The 19,494-nt window shown below is 39.9% G+C and overlaps 2 protein-coding genes across 4 annotated transcripts; one reads left to right on the forward strand and one right to left on the reverse strand.

The window, feature by feature from the left end:
* Window positions 1–212: 212 nt before the first annotated feature.
* On the reverse strand, window positions 213–10,902 carry ripk2 (receptor-interacting serine-threonine kinase 2). 2 transcript variants are annotated; one of them, XM_079349356.1, is made up of 11 exons: window positions 10,353–10,902; window positions 8,431–8,584; window positions 7,726–7,881; window positions 6,838–6,995; window positions 6,409–6,458; window positions 5,937–6,098; window positions 4,824–4,909; window positions 3,779–3,880; window positions 3,556–3,652; window positions 3,246–3,443; window positions 213–2,701 (listed from the first exon to the last, which is right to left on the reverse strand). In XM_079349356.1, exons 1-11 carry the CDS (start codon window positions 10,550–10,552, stop codon window positions 2,313–2,315), a joined length of 1,752 nt encoding a protein of 583 aa, XP_079205482.1. In that variant the 5' UTR covers window positions 10,553–10,902; the 3' UTR covers window positions 213–2,312. The 2 variants fall into 2 exon arrangements, with proteins under 2 accessions (XP_079205482.1, XP_079205481.1); XM_079349355.1 differs by having other exon boundaries at window positions 3,246–3,446.
* Window positions 10,903–11,038: 136 nt separating this feature from the next.
* On the forward strand, window positions 11,039–14,113 carry LOC306827506 (sorting nexin-16). 2 transcript variants are annotated; one of them, XM_079349363.1, is made up of 7 exons: window positions 11,039–11,184; window positions 11,733–12,026; window positions 12,598–12,684; window positions 13,146–13,294; window positions 13,389–13,458; window positions 13,551–13,687; window positions 13,766–14,113. In XM_079349363.1, exons 2-7 carry the CDS (start codon window positions 11,733–11,735, stop codon window positions 13,980–13,982), a joined length of 954 nt encoding a protein of 317 aa, XP_079205489.1. In that variant the 5' UTR covers window positions 11,039–11,184; the 3' UTR covers window positions 13,983–14,113. The 2 variants fall into 2 exon arrangements, with proteins under 2 accessions (XP_079205489.1, XP_079205490.1); XM_079349364.1 differs by having other exon boundaries at window positions 13,551–13,673; window positions 13,766–13,922.
* Window positions 14,114–19,494: the final 5,381 nt, after the last annotated feature.

The following is a 19,494-nucleotide window of genomic DNA, read 5'->3' on the forward strand; positions in this document are numbered from 1 at the left end:
TTCATTGTATGTTTTTGTTGTTGCTTTTATATCTTTGTTATTAGGTATCTCTGTAGTTTTCTGTCTTCATTCTTCGAGGATGTGATTGTTTAGTGTCTAGTTGTGGTTTTTCATGTGCTTTGACCTTTCGGTCCTCGTCAGTTCGGCTTAAACGATGATGATTTGATTCATGTTGCATCAAGTGAAGCCAGGAAGAGGAGCGCAATCAGAAGTAAAATGAGGGTCACTTTTTAATGAATTTAGATACAGTTAATGAAAAATGAAACCTCCAAAACAAGTAAAAGTGAACCTATAGTAACACATTATATGGCTGTTAGATCAACACAATGATAATAATGGGCCCTAAACAAGGCCAATACTTTGCACAAGGCCGTTCAATGACTATCACTGAAACAATCAAGAGATCACAAATGTCAATGTACATATAAAAATGTAAAACGACACAGAAATATACTCTAAAAATGTGTAACACCATATTTACTTTACCAAATGTGTAGCATTTTACTTTACTGAGTTTGCTATGAGTGTAAAAAAGCTTCTCACTTCACTATTAAGACTTTATGCTCAATAATAGGCACAGTTCTCAAAAACAAGGCATTACAAAAGGATGGAAGCACAGATCTCGTTTGGCTCTTCTTTTGTTATTTAAATGACTTTTTTTTTATCAAAATGAATTATTTCATGTAACAATGTGTCTTACTAAGACTGATGCTGTGTTTTCAGTACAGCCTCACTGAGCTACACTGATTGGGGGAACATGTCCATGCTCATTATGAAAAGATGAAAAATGTCGAGAATTGAATTAAAACATAGGTTTACAGTTTGATGAATTTATAGTGGTTACAGAAAGTGAATGCTGGAGCTCCATCATCTTTTTAAGAACTGAGAAAGACACTTGTTCATATGTATCCAAAGCTCAGAGTCAAGCTTCTTAAAGAGATAGTGAATTGAATTTCTTTGGCGAGAAGAAACCTGCTTAGACACTCAAACATTTTCAGATGTCAGCCCTGAAAACAGTGAACTGACATTTTAAGCTTTTCCTGATATGTTAAGGCCAAATTATTATTGGGAGAACAATCATCAAATTTACTGACATGAACATGACCTTAATCAGTAATTAATTATATGTTCGTGTGAGGAAAACAGAGATATTTGTTTCTTTACTACACATTATTCTCAGACAAAGAACCTGCGTGTATAAGTGAACAGAACAGTCATCCATAGCTAAACAGATGAGCTGCTGATATTTGTCTTAAATGTACATTTACGCGTTTCTTTCCTTTACTGAACTATGTCTGTGTCTGTTTGTGGCGTTTTGAGCAGATCAGGGAGCATTACAGTAGAAAAGATCGTCGTGGTCAGGAGTAATTAACAGCTGTTCTGTGTAAAGCAGGTAAATATACAAGCAGAGCTCCCACCATGTGCTCAGTAGGAACAAAATGTGAAACGTCTAAATCTTAGCTCAAAGCCTGAGGAGAAACTATTATAAACTTTGGAAGTATCCAGATGGGTCTGAAGTTTCTAATGAGAACATAATACATGATTGCTGACAGGCGAGGTCTCCGCTGAGACGACTGAAAGAAATCGGATCACTTTGGTCCACTTTTAATTCAGACCAAGACGTGCAGAGATGCACAGCCCTCTCATTCTGGGTGTTTCATTACAAACTCCACTTCCTCTTTACTGGTCCAGTTTAACTGGTCCAGAGTTCGATGGCTATAACTAGAACACTGTGCTGTCTCTCACTGATTTAATACAGGTCATACACTCCTGCGGCTGTGGTGAAAACTTCCTCTCTCAGGTAATACACATCATCAGAATATTCAACACATGAACACATGATATTGAGCGGTTGCTATGACTCTTTTTCCCAGCATGACAACAGTCCGATCGAGCGCGCATTCCTTTTCCATAAATAAACACACACGTTCACACACGTAAATACTTACACAACACACACACACACAAAAAGGACCGGGGCCACATTATTAGGCTCTCATGTAATGTAAAGTGAGCTTTTGAGACGAATGCATACATAAAACACAATACATTATAAAAAAAAAAAAATCACTGATTCAGTCAAAACCTCAGATTCTGTTCACACAGAATTTAACTTTTCATCTCTTGGAAATGAGCAGAGATTAAATCTTAAAGCCCACAATGAGTCTTTTCTCAACCAGCTCATCCTGTGTTTGTTTTTATGGAGAGAAAGAAGAAAAAAAAAACACGTTGACCATCTTGATGAGCATTGAGAGCTTAGTGTAGTTGTCAAGTCGGCACAATCTTTTATCACAGTTTATCTGTGACTGCTGTTACATGTTCCTGGGTATATTATAGGACATGCTGAGCGGCGGTGCGGTGGGGAAGACGACAGGGGGAGGCGAGCTGATTTCAGGCGGGTAAGGCATCAAGCCCATCTGTTTGTTGTCGTGCAGCTTTCGTACAACGATGCGGCAGAAGTCTTCATTGTGTTTGAGACACGTGTCCAGCAGCTGGCGGACTTTAGCCGTGCGCGTGGGCTGGTTCTTCACAAGTTCATAATCCTCTTGCATTAACAAGGAGCGAGCCATCAGGGCGTCCAGGCTCTGGTTGAGACAGGCCTCTGTCATCTGAGAGACGATCTCCTCACGCCGCGTCGAGATCCACTGAGCAAACGGGCCCTGAAAGGGAGGAGAGTGTCGCAGGGGAGGAGAGTAGTCGGCTGCAAGAAAGGAAGAGAGAGTAGGCACATACGGGTTATGGTTACAAACGTTAGGTTCAGTTTAACAATTGTTGAGATGTATGAAGATAAACTTGAAGTAGTGTCATGAAAATACTTGTGTGATTGTAATTCAATAGTCAACATAACGCTCCCATTCTGCTTGGGTTGAGTCATGCTGATCTATAATATTCTTTTCTCCTTAAATAATAAATACAATGTCCTGAATCATGTTGGCTTTCTATGACAATCAAGGAAGGAGCAGTTCCACAATACTGAGCCCAGCATATTGAGATGGCAAGTAATGTAGAACAACTTCCTTTATAATCGTTTAGTAAATGACCCAGTTATTGTAGAAGAGGATCATGCAGGATGACACATTAACAATAGCTTTATAATGACTTATAAAGAGCCTACACTTTACCAATGAGCATGTTAATTACATGCAACCTTTATATAAAGTGTCACCAATCACTTTCCAGAACTTAATTATCATCTTCATTGTTATTGTCTCACATTTCAGTCATTCTGCTTTAACTGCTTGTACCTTGTTGCTGAGGCTTGAGGGTGAGGTTATCCAGATGTGTCTCATATTCCGGGACAGGCAGGCCTGTTTTGATGGGGATGTTCAGGTCGGTCATGGGTCTGGCACTCTGGAAGCTGTTCAGATCATTTACTGCACAATGGTCCTTCAGAGACTCAGGAGGGTCCAGATTGTGAGCTAGGAACGACGATGGAAGCCCCTCTGCTTTGAGAATGACAAGTATGGTTTTCATATTTTAAAAATCTGGTCAATGTGATGAAGCAGAGCATAGCCAGACCCTGAATGATCGGGAAACATGACACAGCACGATTACCTTTAGAGGGAGGAGCATTGCTGCTGCTGAGGGCTCCTGGCATAGAAATGTCTGTGTCCTGAGAGGAGCAAGAGCCTGAGCCGGAGGGGGAGCTCTCCTTTAGTAGAGCAGACAGTGTTACTATTAAAGAGATAATACAACACCCAGTGGAGGTGCAGTTTCACCATCACTGAAACTGTCTATTTCATTCATATTATGAGACTTTTTTTTTTTGACTACTGACCGGCCAGGGGTTGTGTCTGTCCTTCAGCATGTTCAGAGGCCCCTCCTCACTCCTCTTGTCACACTCTGACTGTGCTGAACAACAGCGTGTATGGCCCATCAACTGTGGAGGAAAAAGGGCCGAGAGGAGCATGAGACTTACTGTCAGGAAAGATTAAAAAAATGTAAAAGTGATCAAATTACAATTACAAGAAGACACTGCCTCTTCTGTGTTTATGAATCTGATCACACACACACACACACACACACACACACACACACACACACACACACACACACACACACACACACACACACACACACACACACACACACACACACACACACACACACACACACACACACACACACACACACACACACACACACACACACACACACACACACACACACACACACACACACACACACACACACAAAAGAGGAAGGATATGCGAAGGGGTTTTTCTCTCTTGGTCACAGTTCGATTCAAACTCTCCCAAATTACACACACAGCCTGATTATGTATTCTAAGCAGGGGGAATTCCTTTGGGGGACATTCATTTACCATTATTACCTGAAACCACCGAGACTAAAATGTCTAAATATGATGTAATCATTCTTACGTTCTGAGTAAGAAGATTTCAGGTTTTTGTTTCAGTTTACAGCTTTGACTCTCTCTGCACAGTTCAACCCACATCTGGTCCCAAACAGCTGTGTGTTTAAGAAAAGGAAACTCCTCCAGTGTAGCCCGAGATGAATGACTTTCTGACACATATTCTATGGTTTGGGCTAAATTGTGTTTCCTTGTATTTTACAGAAATGTTTTCTAATTTGTGATCAGACACATTGGTACCAAGAGGCAGAGCACAACATCCACACATTATTCCCAGGTACCCAGGTCTGTTTGTGGACCTTTGTTCTTCTTACAGTACGTTATGTTCTTCCTCAGCTTGTTCTCCCTTTGTTCAGTGCTCTACCATCTACTCTTTTGTCACAGAAGTGTAAATGACCCTGTTAAAACCCTTAAAACTTAAACATGATGAGTTCGATGACTTATGGCTGACCTTTGCCCTCTTGATCTCCAGCACGGCCTCCAGGAAGTCAATTTCATCAAACTTCCTCACCATGGGCTCCAGTTCAATCAGACACTCTAAAACAAAATGTCAGAGAAAAAAAAATTGATGACACAATGCAGGACAAAGTATGTTGACCTTTTATCTTGTCAGAGAAGGTTTGGATGACACAGCTCTCTCAGCGAGAGGTGTGATCAGAAACTCCCTAAAGTTCAACACATGTATCTTTTTTTATCTATTTCAAACACACTGTACGTGTTTCAGCAGAATGACAGCTGTGTTGCTGCAGTTTGTGTGGGTGTGTCAGTGAGAGAAGAGTCGCAACCCTCCATGTTAAAGGAATAAGATGCACTTGAATCTCTTCAAACTAAATGTCATTAAATATGTTCCCTGTTGGAATGATCAAAGACTACCTTGATTACTTTTGATTGTTTAACGCCTGAATTTGTTTATTTTTTTTTTTTTACATGTGTTTCTGCTTTCAAGTAGATGCTAAATGAAGTTGAGAACGTTTATTTGAAAATAGCACATACATAAATATTACATAAAAATAGCACATACGTAGCACATCAAACGGATGTTGTTCTGTTTCCGACTGGTCCGATGACAAACTAATGCTTACAAAAGTTTCCGAGGTTTGTATTGAAAGTGCATCAACCGGCAGTGGAGGAATACGGACGCTGTTTTGGCTGGATTTGGAGCGGAAGCGGTTTGAGGCAAGTAGGGGTTAGGTGACAAAGAGTCCTAAAATCTGAATGAGTGTGTTGTTAGTCTAAAAACATTTATCATCTTGCTGAATGAGCAGTAAATCAGCAAAGGGCTGGAAAAGGCATATTTGCCCTAAGGGCCATCTTGGGTTTCATCTTGTGTAGAAAAAAAGAAAAACGAGCGAAGAAAGCTGAAAAAACGTCCACAGTCAGTGTGATACTGAGTCACTGCTCCGTCAGCTCTGCACTCTGAGCAGATGAACTTGCTTGTTACTCAACATGACAAAAGGCGTCAACGTGAACTTTGAATAAAGTTACAATTATGAAGTGATTCTTGAGGGCTGTGATTGTAAATCTTTAGTCAGCCGTGGGTCCCTACAGTTCAGTCTGAGCTTACTCAGGAAGGAAGGTCGCTCGTCTGGGTTGGTGGTCCAGCCGCAGGTCATTAAACTGATGAGGGTTTCTCTGCTGGGGATGTCAGCTGGCAGACTGTCCAGACTGATGTCAGGACGCGTCCCACGCAGCACGCTGAACATGATCTGCATGGGGTTAGTCACATCTGACAGCACACACACACACACACACACACACACACACACACACACACACACACACACACACACACACACACACACACACACACACACACACACACACACACACACACACACACACACACACACACACACACACACACACACACACACACACACACACACACACACACACACACACACACACACACACACACACACACACACACACACACATTAGGGATTCGACTGGCAGCACCATCAAAGATCACACAGAGTCTGCACACAATGACAGAGTGGCATTTGTAAATTGTGACGCAACAAAAAGTGTGTTACCTTCAAAAGGAATGTGCCTGGACAGGACCTCCCACATTATGATGGCATAGCTGCAGAGTTGACATCAAAGACAGAAACAGTTGCATCATTATTCTCGAACCGTACTTTCCCTCAGGAGCTGAGGGAAAGTACGACGAGCTGACTTGTGCTGCAATCCAAACCAGTTGGACTAACTCCTGAGGAGATCATTCATTTCCTAAACGTCTGTAGTGAAAGTCCCTCCTCTGTCCCGAACAGAGTCTGATATCAAAACCATTTAGTGGCACATTTGTAATCCAGACTCATGCTGACCCGTTGTATTGTCTAACCAGACAAAAGAACTTCCCTAAAATCTGCTTTACGCTCTGATATGTCCCTAAGAACCAGGCTGTGGCACAGTAATGAGAAGACACATTCTGTCCAACCTTTCAGCATGTTGCGTCACCTCACCTGTACATGTCGTGCTTCACATCGACCCGACGGCTCTTGGATGGTTCGTACTTCTCGGGAGGCATGTAGATCACTGTGCCCCCCATCTCTGTGGGCTTGGACCCGGAGCCCTTACTGACGGACAGCTGCCGCCACTTTGAGAGGCCAAAGTCTGCAATCTGGACAGAACGACAGCCGATCGTTGACATTTTGATTCTTTACCTGCTTTTTGTGTCTTAAGATAACTTTTGTTTTGAATTTGCTCTGTACAAATAAAGATGAATCGATTCTATTTGTTTTAACAAAATGTCATTGATCAGCATTTTCTTTTATTAATGAAAGACCCCTGAGCTGTTCTGTGGGACAGATTCCTATTTGTTGTTTTTTCAATGCAGCGGCCACAAATAACAAGCCTTTATTAGCACAATATTTCTTTCTACAGGTATTATTGTTCCTGCTATCAGCAGAGAATTTTTGGAATTTTTCCCAGATGTAATCAAGCCTTCAGTTACTTTCCTAAAGATGAACCACTGAAGAGACAGCGTCCACAGATTGCTTATTTAAACAGAGTCCAAATCTCTGTTGTATTTAGTTTGATGTCATATATGAGAATGTGAGGCAGCACATCTTTATATTTGATAACGTTTATCCAGGTCATTTATGAATCTTTTACAAAGATGACAGTCGAATAGCTCTTGACCTGTGCTCTGTCCTCCAGTTGTAACATAGCAAGCATAGTGTCACCTCTAATTATGATAATAATTAACTAGGTCTGCAGCTCTACACACAAACTAACACAGAATGATGACGCACAGATGGGATCTGTGTTGAAGGACTCGAAGGGACGTTTCCAATGAATGTTTTTCAATTCACACTCACACAGCACCACATTCTCGCTGGCACACGAACCTTCACATGAAATTCACTGTCCAACAGGATGTTCTGTGTCTTCAGATCATGATGTAAGAGAGGTGGGTTCATGTTGTGGAGGAAATTAACCCCGAGCGCGATCTCGTACAGAATCCTCAGACGTAAAGGCCAGGCCAGCGCAGGGTACATGTCCTTCTGTGGGCGCAGACAGCAGACCAGCAGGGATTAAAGTGACACATAGAAAACATGCTTATACATGTGGAGAGGGAGCGGGTGTGTTAACCTGCATTTACACTACAATCTAAAGCGTTCAAGAGTGATGCAAGAAAAAAAACTTACACTACGACAAGTGGGAATTTCCCACAGACTAAATGAGTCTGCTTTCCTCAGGGCTCAGCATCTCTTTTCCCAACTTTCCCCCCAACAGTTTCATCAGAGACTCTGGCAATGTGGAAGTTTCACTTTTGCTTGCCCCCGCACGGGCAGGAATGCGTTGGTGTGAAAACGAAGTACGAAAGAGACAGAGGTGGATGTGGAGCAGCTCACTCATGTAAACAAAGAAGCTCTTTCACTTCAGCCTTTTTGGCAACAAAAGCCACAAAACAAGAACTAAAAAACAGCTGCAATTCCAAACACGATTCGACACATGTATTCCTTCTCTGGCTGAAAGAAGAAAACCATGTGCCTTTAAACAGAATTAATCTAGTGTCATCTTAACTCCTCAATGAATAAATGAACAAATACCTCATGAAGTAACAGGTCCAGAGAGCCGTTGCTCATAAATTCTGTGACGATACAGAAGAACTCGGGCTCATTGCAGATGCCAAAAATCTGGATGATGTAGTTGAACCTGGCTTTGTGCAGCACCTCCGCCTCCTTCAGAAGACAGTTCCTTTCCCTGAAACACAGCCAGGCACACAGAGTCTGTGTTTACTCTCAGGCAGGGTGACAGAAACACCACAACAGTGACGACATTTGCAGTGTTGTCAGTGTGCACAGAGTTACAGGAAGTAGGTCCAAGGACTGATCATTTAACATAACTCAAATAAAAGCCTGGCCTTGTGTTTTAACAGTCATTTTTTAACACCAAGGAATATATAAACAAGACACAAAAACAAAAGATGAACTTCAATATCTGTCCAAGAAAGACAGTGTAGTGACAGTGTGTGTGCCAGCGTGAGACTAAAGGTTAAAGGTCAGCTGGAGTGTTTAAGAACTGTGTCTCGTGTGTCACAGCGGCTCTGGATTCTTCTTCTGATCTTGAACAATGACAAAAGACTCTCAATGTGTTTCTTAAGGAAAAGAAAAGGAAATTAAAATTTGAGAGTAGAGACGGGTTAGAGAGAGATAAATCAACTTATTTTAGTTCTTAGCTGAAGTTTTTTTTACTAAATGAAGTTTAAAGTTAATAAAATCCTTGGCTCCCAATTCAAGTCTTACGCTCATTTCTCATTTAGCTCCTTTTAGAAAAGGACGCCTTTACTGATGTTGAACGTCCTTCAAATAAATTGTTGCTGTGGATCTCTAACTACAAAACTAAAGTCAAGAATAACATTTGTACACGTTGCTCAGAATCATTACTTTAAGAAATCAAGAAATAAAACTATTTATCTGGTGTTTGTGTAACAGGATCATATGTGCTGGGGATATTTCACTGTTTGTTTTTATAATTACACAAAATTAACCAGCAATTCTTATTTTGTAGTCCGCAGGCCCTCCTTCCTTTGTTTTCTTCTTCTTTGGTAATTATATATTTTTTTACCGCCTCCCCTCTGCCCTTCTGTACATTTACCTTTGGAAGAGGATCTGGAGCGGACTGAGAAGTTTTAACGGAGTTGTGTTTCTGCTTCCAGATTAAAAGAGATTAAGAAGAATCTGTGGATAGTGTGTGGATATTTTTGAAGCTTCTGTTCAAATTTAACCACAAAAAGTACGACTGATGACGTCACCTCGAGACAGACCTGACAGAGCTGCTCTGAATCAAAGACATAACTCCTATGACACCAACATACTTTAAAGCCTTAAGCATCAGCTGCATGCTTTTATGGCTACACAGACAATATTTGTAATATACGTTTGTGAAAGTAAAACCATGACACACATATTGGTTTGAGATGACTCACTCGTCCATATTTCAACTGAAACATTAAAACTCCACGTAGCTCTTTCTGTAATGACCACATTAAAGTGATCCTAATCAATACAGGTTTTATTTCTGTAATGCATTGATTTGAAAGCAAACTAAATATGTATACCTTACAGTTACTGACAGATTTAAACTTCAAAACATCAGGCTTAAATTCATGTTGTTTAAAGAGCCATGTCTGGTGTAGCCTCATTACAGAGGACTCCTTATAAACATTAAAATGTGCTTCTTCTTTTTTTATTATTCTAGGACTGTTTGATTGTGCGACTTTAAGTATTTTTCCTCTCCAGTGGATCAGCTGCAGGACAGAGAGATTTATCACCCACAGAGAAACACAGAGATAAAACTCAAGAATACATGAGATTTAAAATGATTCTGATTGGATCACAGACTAATATCTTAATTAGGTGATTTCCACCACAGACGGGTGTCAGTGTCTGGACAGCATTGATAGATTCACAGTAAAGATTGCACTTAAAATAAAATAAAAATAGGCAAACAAAAAACAACATGGGCATACCTTTCTCCAACAGGGGCGTCGAGTTTCAGGCACTTGATGGCCACAGTGGTCCTCCAGTCTGAGTGCTGAGCCTTGAACACGGTGCCGAAGCCTCCTCTGCTCAGGTAATACAGATCCGTCAGTTTCTGGTAGGGGATCACCGGTAAGGTGCTGGTCAGACTACCAATGTTCACACAGCCCATTGCCGAGGACGGCTCCATAGCAGAGAGTGAAAACCTTTACGGGAAGTTTGAGGATTTATCCGCCACTGAAAGCAGAACTGCCCCCTTTTTTTTCGCAGAATACAATGAGGAAGAGCTCGCTCTTTTAAACGCATGTCATTATATCGCTGTCTGCTAAAGAGCTAAGCTAATGTCCATGCAGCGCAGTAATGTGAATAAACGGTGTTAGCCTGAGTACGAGAATAAAATGTTTGCGTCTTCACATGACTGTTTATTCACCATATTCAGCCAGTACGTCTGTGACTGGTAGTCAAAGGCTAAGTGACGGAAGTATGACAACAATGAGGTGCTGCTGCTGCCCTGCATTGTCATTTAAAGGCAGGTGGGTTTGTTGTTGCTAATGACGACACGCTTCCGGGTTGATCATGAGATGCGTTCAGGTCCATAGGTTTCGATGGTATTAAACAGTTGTTCCCTTATACTTGGGTTTTTTTTTAAACGCTCCGCTGTGCACACATACGACTTTCAATGTCCAGCCTTGTTTAAAATACTAATCTGCACTGGTATTTAATAAATGAGTGAAATTCAAACGAGCCGTTTGTGTCTTTCTCTTCACATTTTTGTTTCAGTATCATGGAGACGAAATCTTCCTCCGACTTTGAACTCAACAGGTAATAGAGGTGTTTTTTTTAACATCCGGGATTTCCCCAAACTCATGAGTCCTCTACCCACATGTTGACATCACGTGATATCATGTGTACAGCCTCTTAAAACTTGACAATTAAACTTCACATAACATCTAGCATTCTTAATCAATTAGAAGTATGCCATTGTTGTATTCATCTTTCCTTTTGTTATACAGTTGTTTGCGTTCTCTTTGTTTGTACTTCATAAAAACAGGAACTATTCCTTTCTTAGGGGATGAGACACACTCTGAAGCATGTGATTTAGTCTTTGTAATATGACGCTGCTGTGACACTCAAGAAGTCAACAGTTCAGTCAATATGCTTTAAGCGCTGCCTACATTGGCCTCATAAAACGTGTCTATGTATTTATGACTGTGACCAAGACACTCCCCACACAGCTTGTTCAAGACACAAGCCTGCAGCACAACATGTGGGATTATCTGCCCTGAGCTGAGCTGTGATTTGGCAACTAGACTTGTTTTACTGTGGTCATATGAACTATTAACTCTATTCTCTAAATCCTTCCAACACAGATGGCTGCCCCCTTTGTTCCAGTCCCTTTACATGTGGACTGGACTGGAGCTTGCAGGTCCTGGGCCAAGAAGGAGTCTGAGCCCCCACCGACAGAAAGTCTTTCCTTTATGAGAGCAGTCAGACCCTGGGCTCAAACCTCAACTTACTTTTGGAGCAGACCGAGAGGAGACATGTTGGATGGACCATCATCACTGCTGGGGGGGGAGGGAAGAGTTGGGGACAGCTGGGTGGAAAGACCAATCACCCCGACACTACAGGGCTACGAGATCCTGGAGGAGAGGGCAAAATTCACAGTAAGGACTTTGAAGTTTCCAAACCAAACATGACTAATTTAAATCTAGTAATCAGAGAAATGCATATCTGACATATTTGTTATATATATATATATATATATATATATATATATATATATATATATATATATGTATATGTATATGTATATATACTTATATACATATATACTAGTATATATAGTATAGTATATATGTATATATATATATATATACATATATATATGTATATATATATATATACTTTTTAAGTAAAATACCTTTTAACAGTTGACAAGTGGATCTATAGACTTTATCTGTAAGTGCATATGATGTCACGTATCATATGACTCCCTCTGTTGAAAAAGCTTACATAACTGTGTGTGCTTGTGCTGACTAATCGATACTTTCAGATGAGCAAAATCTTACAGTCCCAAATGTGAGCATGTCACGATAAAAAGGCACTCAAGTTGCACTTCACATTTTCCATTGTCAGAGGATGCTACTTATGTATGCAAATATTATATATATATATATATATATATAATGTACTTTTGTGTGTCCATGTATTTGTGTTTACTTAAACTTTTAAAAGGTTTATAAGATCCATGTGACGACTGCTGAAGGAGAGAGCTGGGTGATCTTCAGAAGATACACTGACTTTTGCCGACTTAATGAGAGGGTGAGACTGTCGACCTCCTTCACTTTATAAGACATTATATATGTTGCACAATTTAAGCTTCACTAAGTTAGCAAGCCATTGTTATTGTCTTAAAATCAGTTAACAGCAGTAAGGGTTGCAAAAAAAAAAAAAAAAAATTCTTCAGAGTAAAGTGTCAGAGGTCCAAACTGTCCTTATTTATAAACAGATCTGCAGGATAAATAAAGTCTGATTCTTCAAGAGCTTTAATTCCCCAAATAGCAGTTTTATGTTTTAATGTTACCTTTGTCTAGTCTAATGTGTGATTAATAAAAGACAGAGATGAATTGAACGCATACCTGATGTTTCTGATTATGCTCCTTGGAACTCCACAGTGTAAGAGTTTCTAAATCATAGCCACATTTAACAAGCAATCATATGATGTTGTCTGAACTTATTTTATGTTCTGTTCCTTCAATCTTTGGTAAATCTTTTGTCCTAAGCTTAAACAGCTGTACCCTAGCTCGGCTCTGGCCCTGCCTCCTAAGCGTTGGTTCAAAGACAACTACGATGAGGAGTTTCTGGAGGAGAGGCTGAGCGGCCTGCAAAGCTTTCTGCAGAGCTTAACAGTACACAAAGAAGTCATCAGGAGGTGCGTGTCAGTGTGGGAATTTAAAGATGGACTCCCACAAATCTTACTCTCCATCTTGTTTTGACTTAGGGTTTTACATTTGTTTGTTCCTCAGTGAAGAAGTTAGACGCTTCCTGTGTTTGGTTGATCCGCCAGGTCCATTCGATAGTCTGGTGGAGAGTCGGGTGAGGTCACTGTCTGCGCAATAAATGTTGACTCAAGGGCTTAAAATCAATGTCAATTTTTGATCACTTATTGGCTTTATTTTGGACTTCAGGCTTTTTGTGAGACCCTGGAGGAGACAAACCATCGTCTGCAGAGGGAACTCTCGGACAATCAGAGAGAAGTTGACACTTTGAAGAAGATCCTGGAGGAGAAGGAAAACCATATCAGCCTCCTGGTGAAGAAAGCCAAGTACAGATGTTTCATTGTTTTTATACAAGAATAGAAAAAATGTCTTCACGCTATGTTAACATGATTTCCCTTTAACAGATCCCTGACACTTCCCCCTGAGAGCTTAGAGGATCGATTCCAGCTGACAGAAAGAGTAACTGCGGGCACAAACACGCTTGAAGAAGGATCTGAGAAAGTACACACACATGGAAGTGAAGCTGCAGATGAGGATAGAGGAATGTCTTTAAATGAAGACGACAAAGAGTCAAACCATGAAACAACCTCCTATATTTACCCTTTATGTTACTGGTATTAATTTTCCAATTTAACAACATGGTCCTTTTAAATAACACCAAAAGACACACTGACACATGTTGTGAAACTAGTTGGAGCAGTGTGTGCAAATGTCTTTCTTCTGCTGCATTTTAAATTAAAAAAGAGAAACAATTTTAGAGTTTGGTTCTGAAATACAAACTATCAAAAAAAAAAAAAAAAAAAAACAAGCACAGCTTAAAGTTGGATGATGGAAATGTTTTGGAAGTTTTCACCACTACTGTACTCTACTCTACTCTTTGTAGATGTTGCATGTCTGTATCTTTCTTTCATTTCAGGTTTCACTCTGTATGTGTGTTTATATACTCTTTCACATGTGATGCACATTTACAAAAGGTTTTTGTTTTGACAGTTATTTTTCATCGTTCGTGTACATATCTTGATAATGTTTTTAAATTCTCTCTACTGGGTTATGTTAACAGCTCAAATCTGCAACAGAAGATTTTAAGAACCCTGCAAAAGCTCGCTCCTTATAGCTCACCCCAAACCTGTAGTACATTCATCAAAACTAAGTGGGGTGTGTCAATGACCATGTTTTGGCACTTGACACCACTTCTTAGAACAACAACTATGTACCCCATCAATACAACGAAGAATTACAAAGAGGAGAAAATGTAGGCACATTCGTATGAATGTAGATAAAAAACTAAATCAGTTGACATCCAGTGTCTACTGTCTATTTAATTGTGTTGCATAGACAACAGAACAAAGAACAAATACATAGTTAATGTAAACCAGTGTGTTTGGACATTTGCCTGAATGCAATAAAATATTTTCAGATGGCCTGAAATGAGGACCAATTCTGTTTGTCACAAGTGAAGAAGAATGTCTCTTGCTTTTAGTGCCTCAGTCATAATCTACCAGAGGGTGGCAGTGTTTGGGTTGTTTTAGACAGTTAAGCTGCACCTGAATCACAGAAACGTCAGAGGGAACTTAATGTTCTGTTCTCTACATCTCAAAACCTTGAACCCAGACATTTCCCCTGAATATGAATAACACTATCACAATTTATAAATGAACCAACGTGCATTATGTATTTGCTTTTGTGTGTGTGTGTGTGTATGAAACCACTGTCGACACTGAACTGAAGAAGCAGTGAAGTGAATATGTACCTATGTGATCAGATTCATAGAAACACTTAATATACACAATCTGCACATATTTACTATAGTCATTCTCTCTCTCTCTCTCTCTCTCTCTCTCTCTCTCTCTCTCTCTCCAATTACTTACAGTGTTCCTGTGCGCTGTTTTCTTGTATGTGTGTCCGTGTACTAACAATGTTCCTCTGTTGGCGGTGTGTTCTTGTATTCTGAGAGCAGGTTTTTGGCACATTTGATGTAACACAACAGTTTAATAGTTCCCTGGGTGTGATTATTCCCTTTATTCATTTACCAAGATAGAAAATGAACAAATCAACAAGGTGGGAAAAGCTTCAGAGGTCTGAAACTATGCAGCAGAAATAATTGGATTGTTACATCTTTAGTCTGCTCTTGTAATGCAAAAAATGCAATGCACAAGTGGAGATATAAAGCTTCTTAGGAGGTCATGAGGGCTCCCCTGCCAAAAAAATAAAATAAAGTGATTTATTAAAATGAGAAAGGGAAGAATAAAAATATACATGGTGCATGAAGGAAAGGGAACAGATGAATCCAAAAACAAATGTTTGGGGTTCCAATATCTGAACAGTGGCTTTTTTTAAGGTGGACGTACTGTATATAAATACAAACCATCAAAATATCTTACATTACATTTTTTAAACTAAAAGTTGTCAAGCTCGGTCTCAGCTCTCCTGAGTGTTCTGGAGACGCATTGATGATAATTCTCAGTGGACTGTTTTCCTTTTTTTGGTCTATACGCAGCATATTGTGCAATCACGTATTCTCCTGTCCTTCACATGGTTGATCAACAAGAGAGGAGCTAGGGATCAAGCAGCCAACACTGAAATCATTGGCTGATTAACTCTCAGCCACAGCTGAAAATTCAAAGCACATGTTACAAAGTGTCCTCTTTCATCGACAAGTAAGGATAAAGTGAAACATCATAGCACCAGGGAAGAAACAAGTGTGGGGGGGAACAAAAAAAAGTGTGTTTAATGCCCCGTCATTAAAACCCCCAAAATATGATTTAACCTCTGTAAACAATGGACTATATTCATGGTTTTCTATTTTCCCAAGGGCACCTCGGCAGTGCTTGGGTTCCCAACCCAAGTCCTTACAGACTGACATCGACAAACTTTTATATTTTAAACTATTTACACAGTTTGATCAGCATCTGAACAAACAATACAAAGTGAAACAGTCACACAGTAATTTAAGTTAAAACCTGATTAGTGTTTACATGGTAAAATACATGTAGACAAAAACTAGCTCAAGCCTCAAACCACAACCTCAATGAAATGACTATCAGGCTAATGAATTGGCTGAAAGCTAAAGTGTGATCTGATACATGATCAGCATTGATAGAAAAGACATTTCTTACGAATTGTAATGTTTGCTACAAAGTGATGACATGCTAATGTTAATCATTGTCCAATCATAGACAAAAGGCTATCCATTATGTGGTTTTAACTCTGAAATGTGGCCAGCTATCCCTCCATATGTCTACCACTGTTCATTGTGTTTTCAGTTACTCATAAATACGGAAGCATTGCAATGACATGATTGTCACAATGACTTCAATACATTTACACAATTTACACTAGAATAACAACAGCTCAATAGTTTACTCCCTAAGTTAGAACATAGAAAAATGGCTGCATAGAAAAACACAACAACATGTTTACACCTAATAAAGAGCAGGGCTCTTTTTGTTTTCAGTTGTTATGGGAAAGGTCTATATTATTTGGCATGTTTTTCACAGATTGTGTCTTAAATGGGACAAACATGATGTTGAAAGTCCTGAGGGACAATGATATTTGTAGCAAAAGGTGTAGTGAATCCTTTCCTCCCTCAAAACCAGACCCTGAGAAACATTGATATCTGCCATTTGTTCCTTAGCATGCAACCACAACTGGGCCGTCACTGATGAAATACCACCAGGCTTATGTGTCCTGCAGCAGTTTGGCACACTCCATGAGAAAATAAAACTCGGGACAAGGAAAAATAATAAATACAGAGAGCTCCACATCAGCTGGCTTACGGCCCTTTATGTATCACCATCGATTATGCCCAAACATGTCAGAACATAACGATTTATAAACAACTCAGCAAAAACTTTGGAAGAGTCGCCCCACAAATTACTCCACAGGGTGCCATCATTTGAGATTGAGTGCAGGTTTGCGGCTCATACAATCCAATATAAGGACTCTTTATCAGTCTCCAACAAATGCGTGAGATAAGGCTTGGGCCATTAGTTTTGTTCATGGGCCACAAGCTTCAGCAAGTGAAAGATTCATGTTGCTTCAGTGTAATTGCTGTGCAGCATGAATTGTAGGGGCAGGAATAATTGTCCATCCAGAACACAATTTACAGCTTCCCAAACATACAGAGACCCCTATACATCATGGAGGCTCCACAGTTAATGGTAATAGGTGTTGTGGTACTTGTAGTCACGGAGTTCCTTTTATTGAGGTCATTTTCAACCTCTGGGAGGCTCTTGGACAAATTTAAATGGTTGGCCCTGTTAAGTTACTTAACACCCAGCTAACACATTTACAGTACTGGATGTATCATGTTACTGTACCTTCAGGTGCTTGTCAAGAACACATGCAGTGCACACAGCAGACTAGACAGGCTGGATATGATACATGTTTCTGAAGGATGGAAAGATATAGACTGTGTTAGAGATACCAAACTATTCAGCAGAAACTTCCAGATGGTAATCTGTATGTGATCATTTCCATCATGTTAAGAATCAGTATTCAATAATTTAAAAAAAAAGGAAAACTACACAAATCAAGCACAAAAGACATGCTTTACGTGCTTTAGCTGATGTAAACCCAGCTGCTAGGGGTGCTTGTGTCTCACAGTTTGGACTGTGGGGCGGTCTTTCATGAAATGAGAAAGTTATTCTTACATCAAAGCAAGTTATTATATCTTCCTCTTTCAAATGCCCAGAGACCATCAAATCTCCAGCTTTATTAGATTCACCGGGAAGATCAGAAGAAGTAATACTAAATATGGGATTGTGAATTCACAGACTATAACCATGAATCACTTTGTTCTTTCGCAAATCACTTTAAAGCTTTAATTCAGATCTGAATACCTGACCTCCTTTATCATCGACATTACAGAAAAATAAAAAAGAAGCATATTTTAAAGGAACAAAATGTGCAAGCCAACAAAAAACTCCACAAGGGTCCACATCTCTACGACATTTCTTCCCTGTAGGGTCTTTTATTGATATTTTGTAAGTAGCGATAAAATAAATATTTCATAAAAATCACACTAAATGTTACAGATTGGACAAACAGTACCTAAAGTATAATAGCCTATTGTGTACCAAAGCAGTGGACAAGGGAACACAAACCTAGTAAGGGATGTGATCTGGATGATCAAAATACAGCTGTTCACATATGGCCAGATTGTGCATCTTCAAGTACCACTTGTGAGAGGACCTCACTTTCCTGCTCTAACAAGCACAGCACCTCATTAACCTTCATTAGCTGGTACAGACTGGCTCACACCCATCACCTGTCCCAACCACACCACTCAGCCTCTCAGACTTTGATCTACATGCCAGCCAGCAGAGGATGTACTTCCTGCGTCAGCTCAGGAAGTTTAACCTTCCCCAGGAGCTGCTGATCATGTTCTATACCTCCATTATCCAGTCTGTTCTCTGCACCTCCATCATTGTCTGGTTGAGATCTGCAACCAAACTTGGCAGACACAGACTGCAACAGACAATCAGGACTGCAGAAAAGATAAGACTCTTCACAACCTGGTCAAAAACTGTTCAAACCTCCCCTCTGGTAGGCGTTACAGATCACTGTACGCCAAAAAAAACCCAGGCTGTCACTCTGATAAATGCTAAACAGCCAAAGAGTGTCAGGCCTGTCACTGTGAAGTACCGGTAACTCTTTAACCTTCACCCACTGACACAAGACTAAAAATATTTTCATTGAATAACCTAATCATGTATATGCTGCAATATTGTCCATGCACACCTTTTATGTAAATACTGTAAAACTCGCTCATGTCTATTAACTATCTGCCACATAATTATATATTACTATCAATCCTATCAAGCATTTGTGTTTTTTTCTTATATTATGTTTATATTCATTGTTTAACGTTGTACATTGAGAGCACATCTGAAGACAAATGCCTCGTGTGTAAGCATGTTTCTGATTCTGTATTAAGGGGAACGTCAGAACATACAGGAGTTTTTGACAAACAAATGTGTCTCAGACCACCTCCGTTGTTTATACACCTGTACAAAAGATTGTCTACTTATGATTCAATCAACCAGGAGGTATTTGATACTAGGTGTAAACATGATAACATATTTCTTCAGCCTTTTACTTGAGAAAAAAAAATATTTAAAAGGTAGGTGTT

Source organism: Symphodus melops, assembly GCF_947650265.1.
Source record: "Symphodus melops genome assembly, chromosome: 7".
NCBI lineage: Eukaryota > Metazoa > Chordata > Actinopteri > Labriformes > Labridae > Symphodus > Symphodus melops.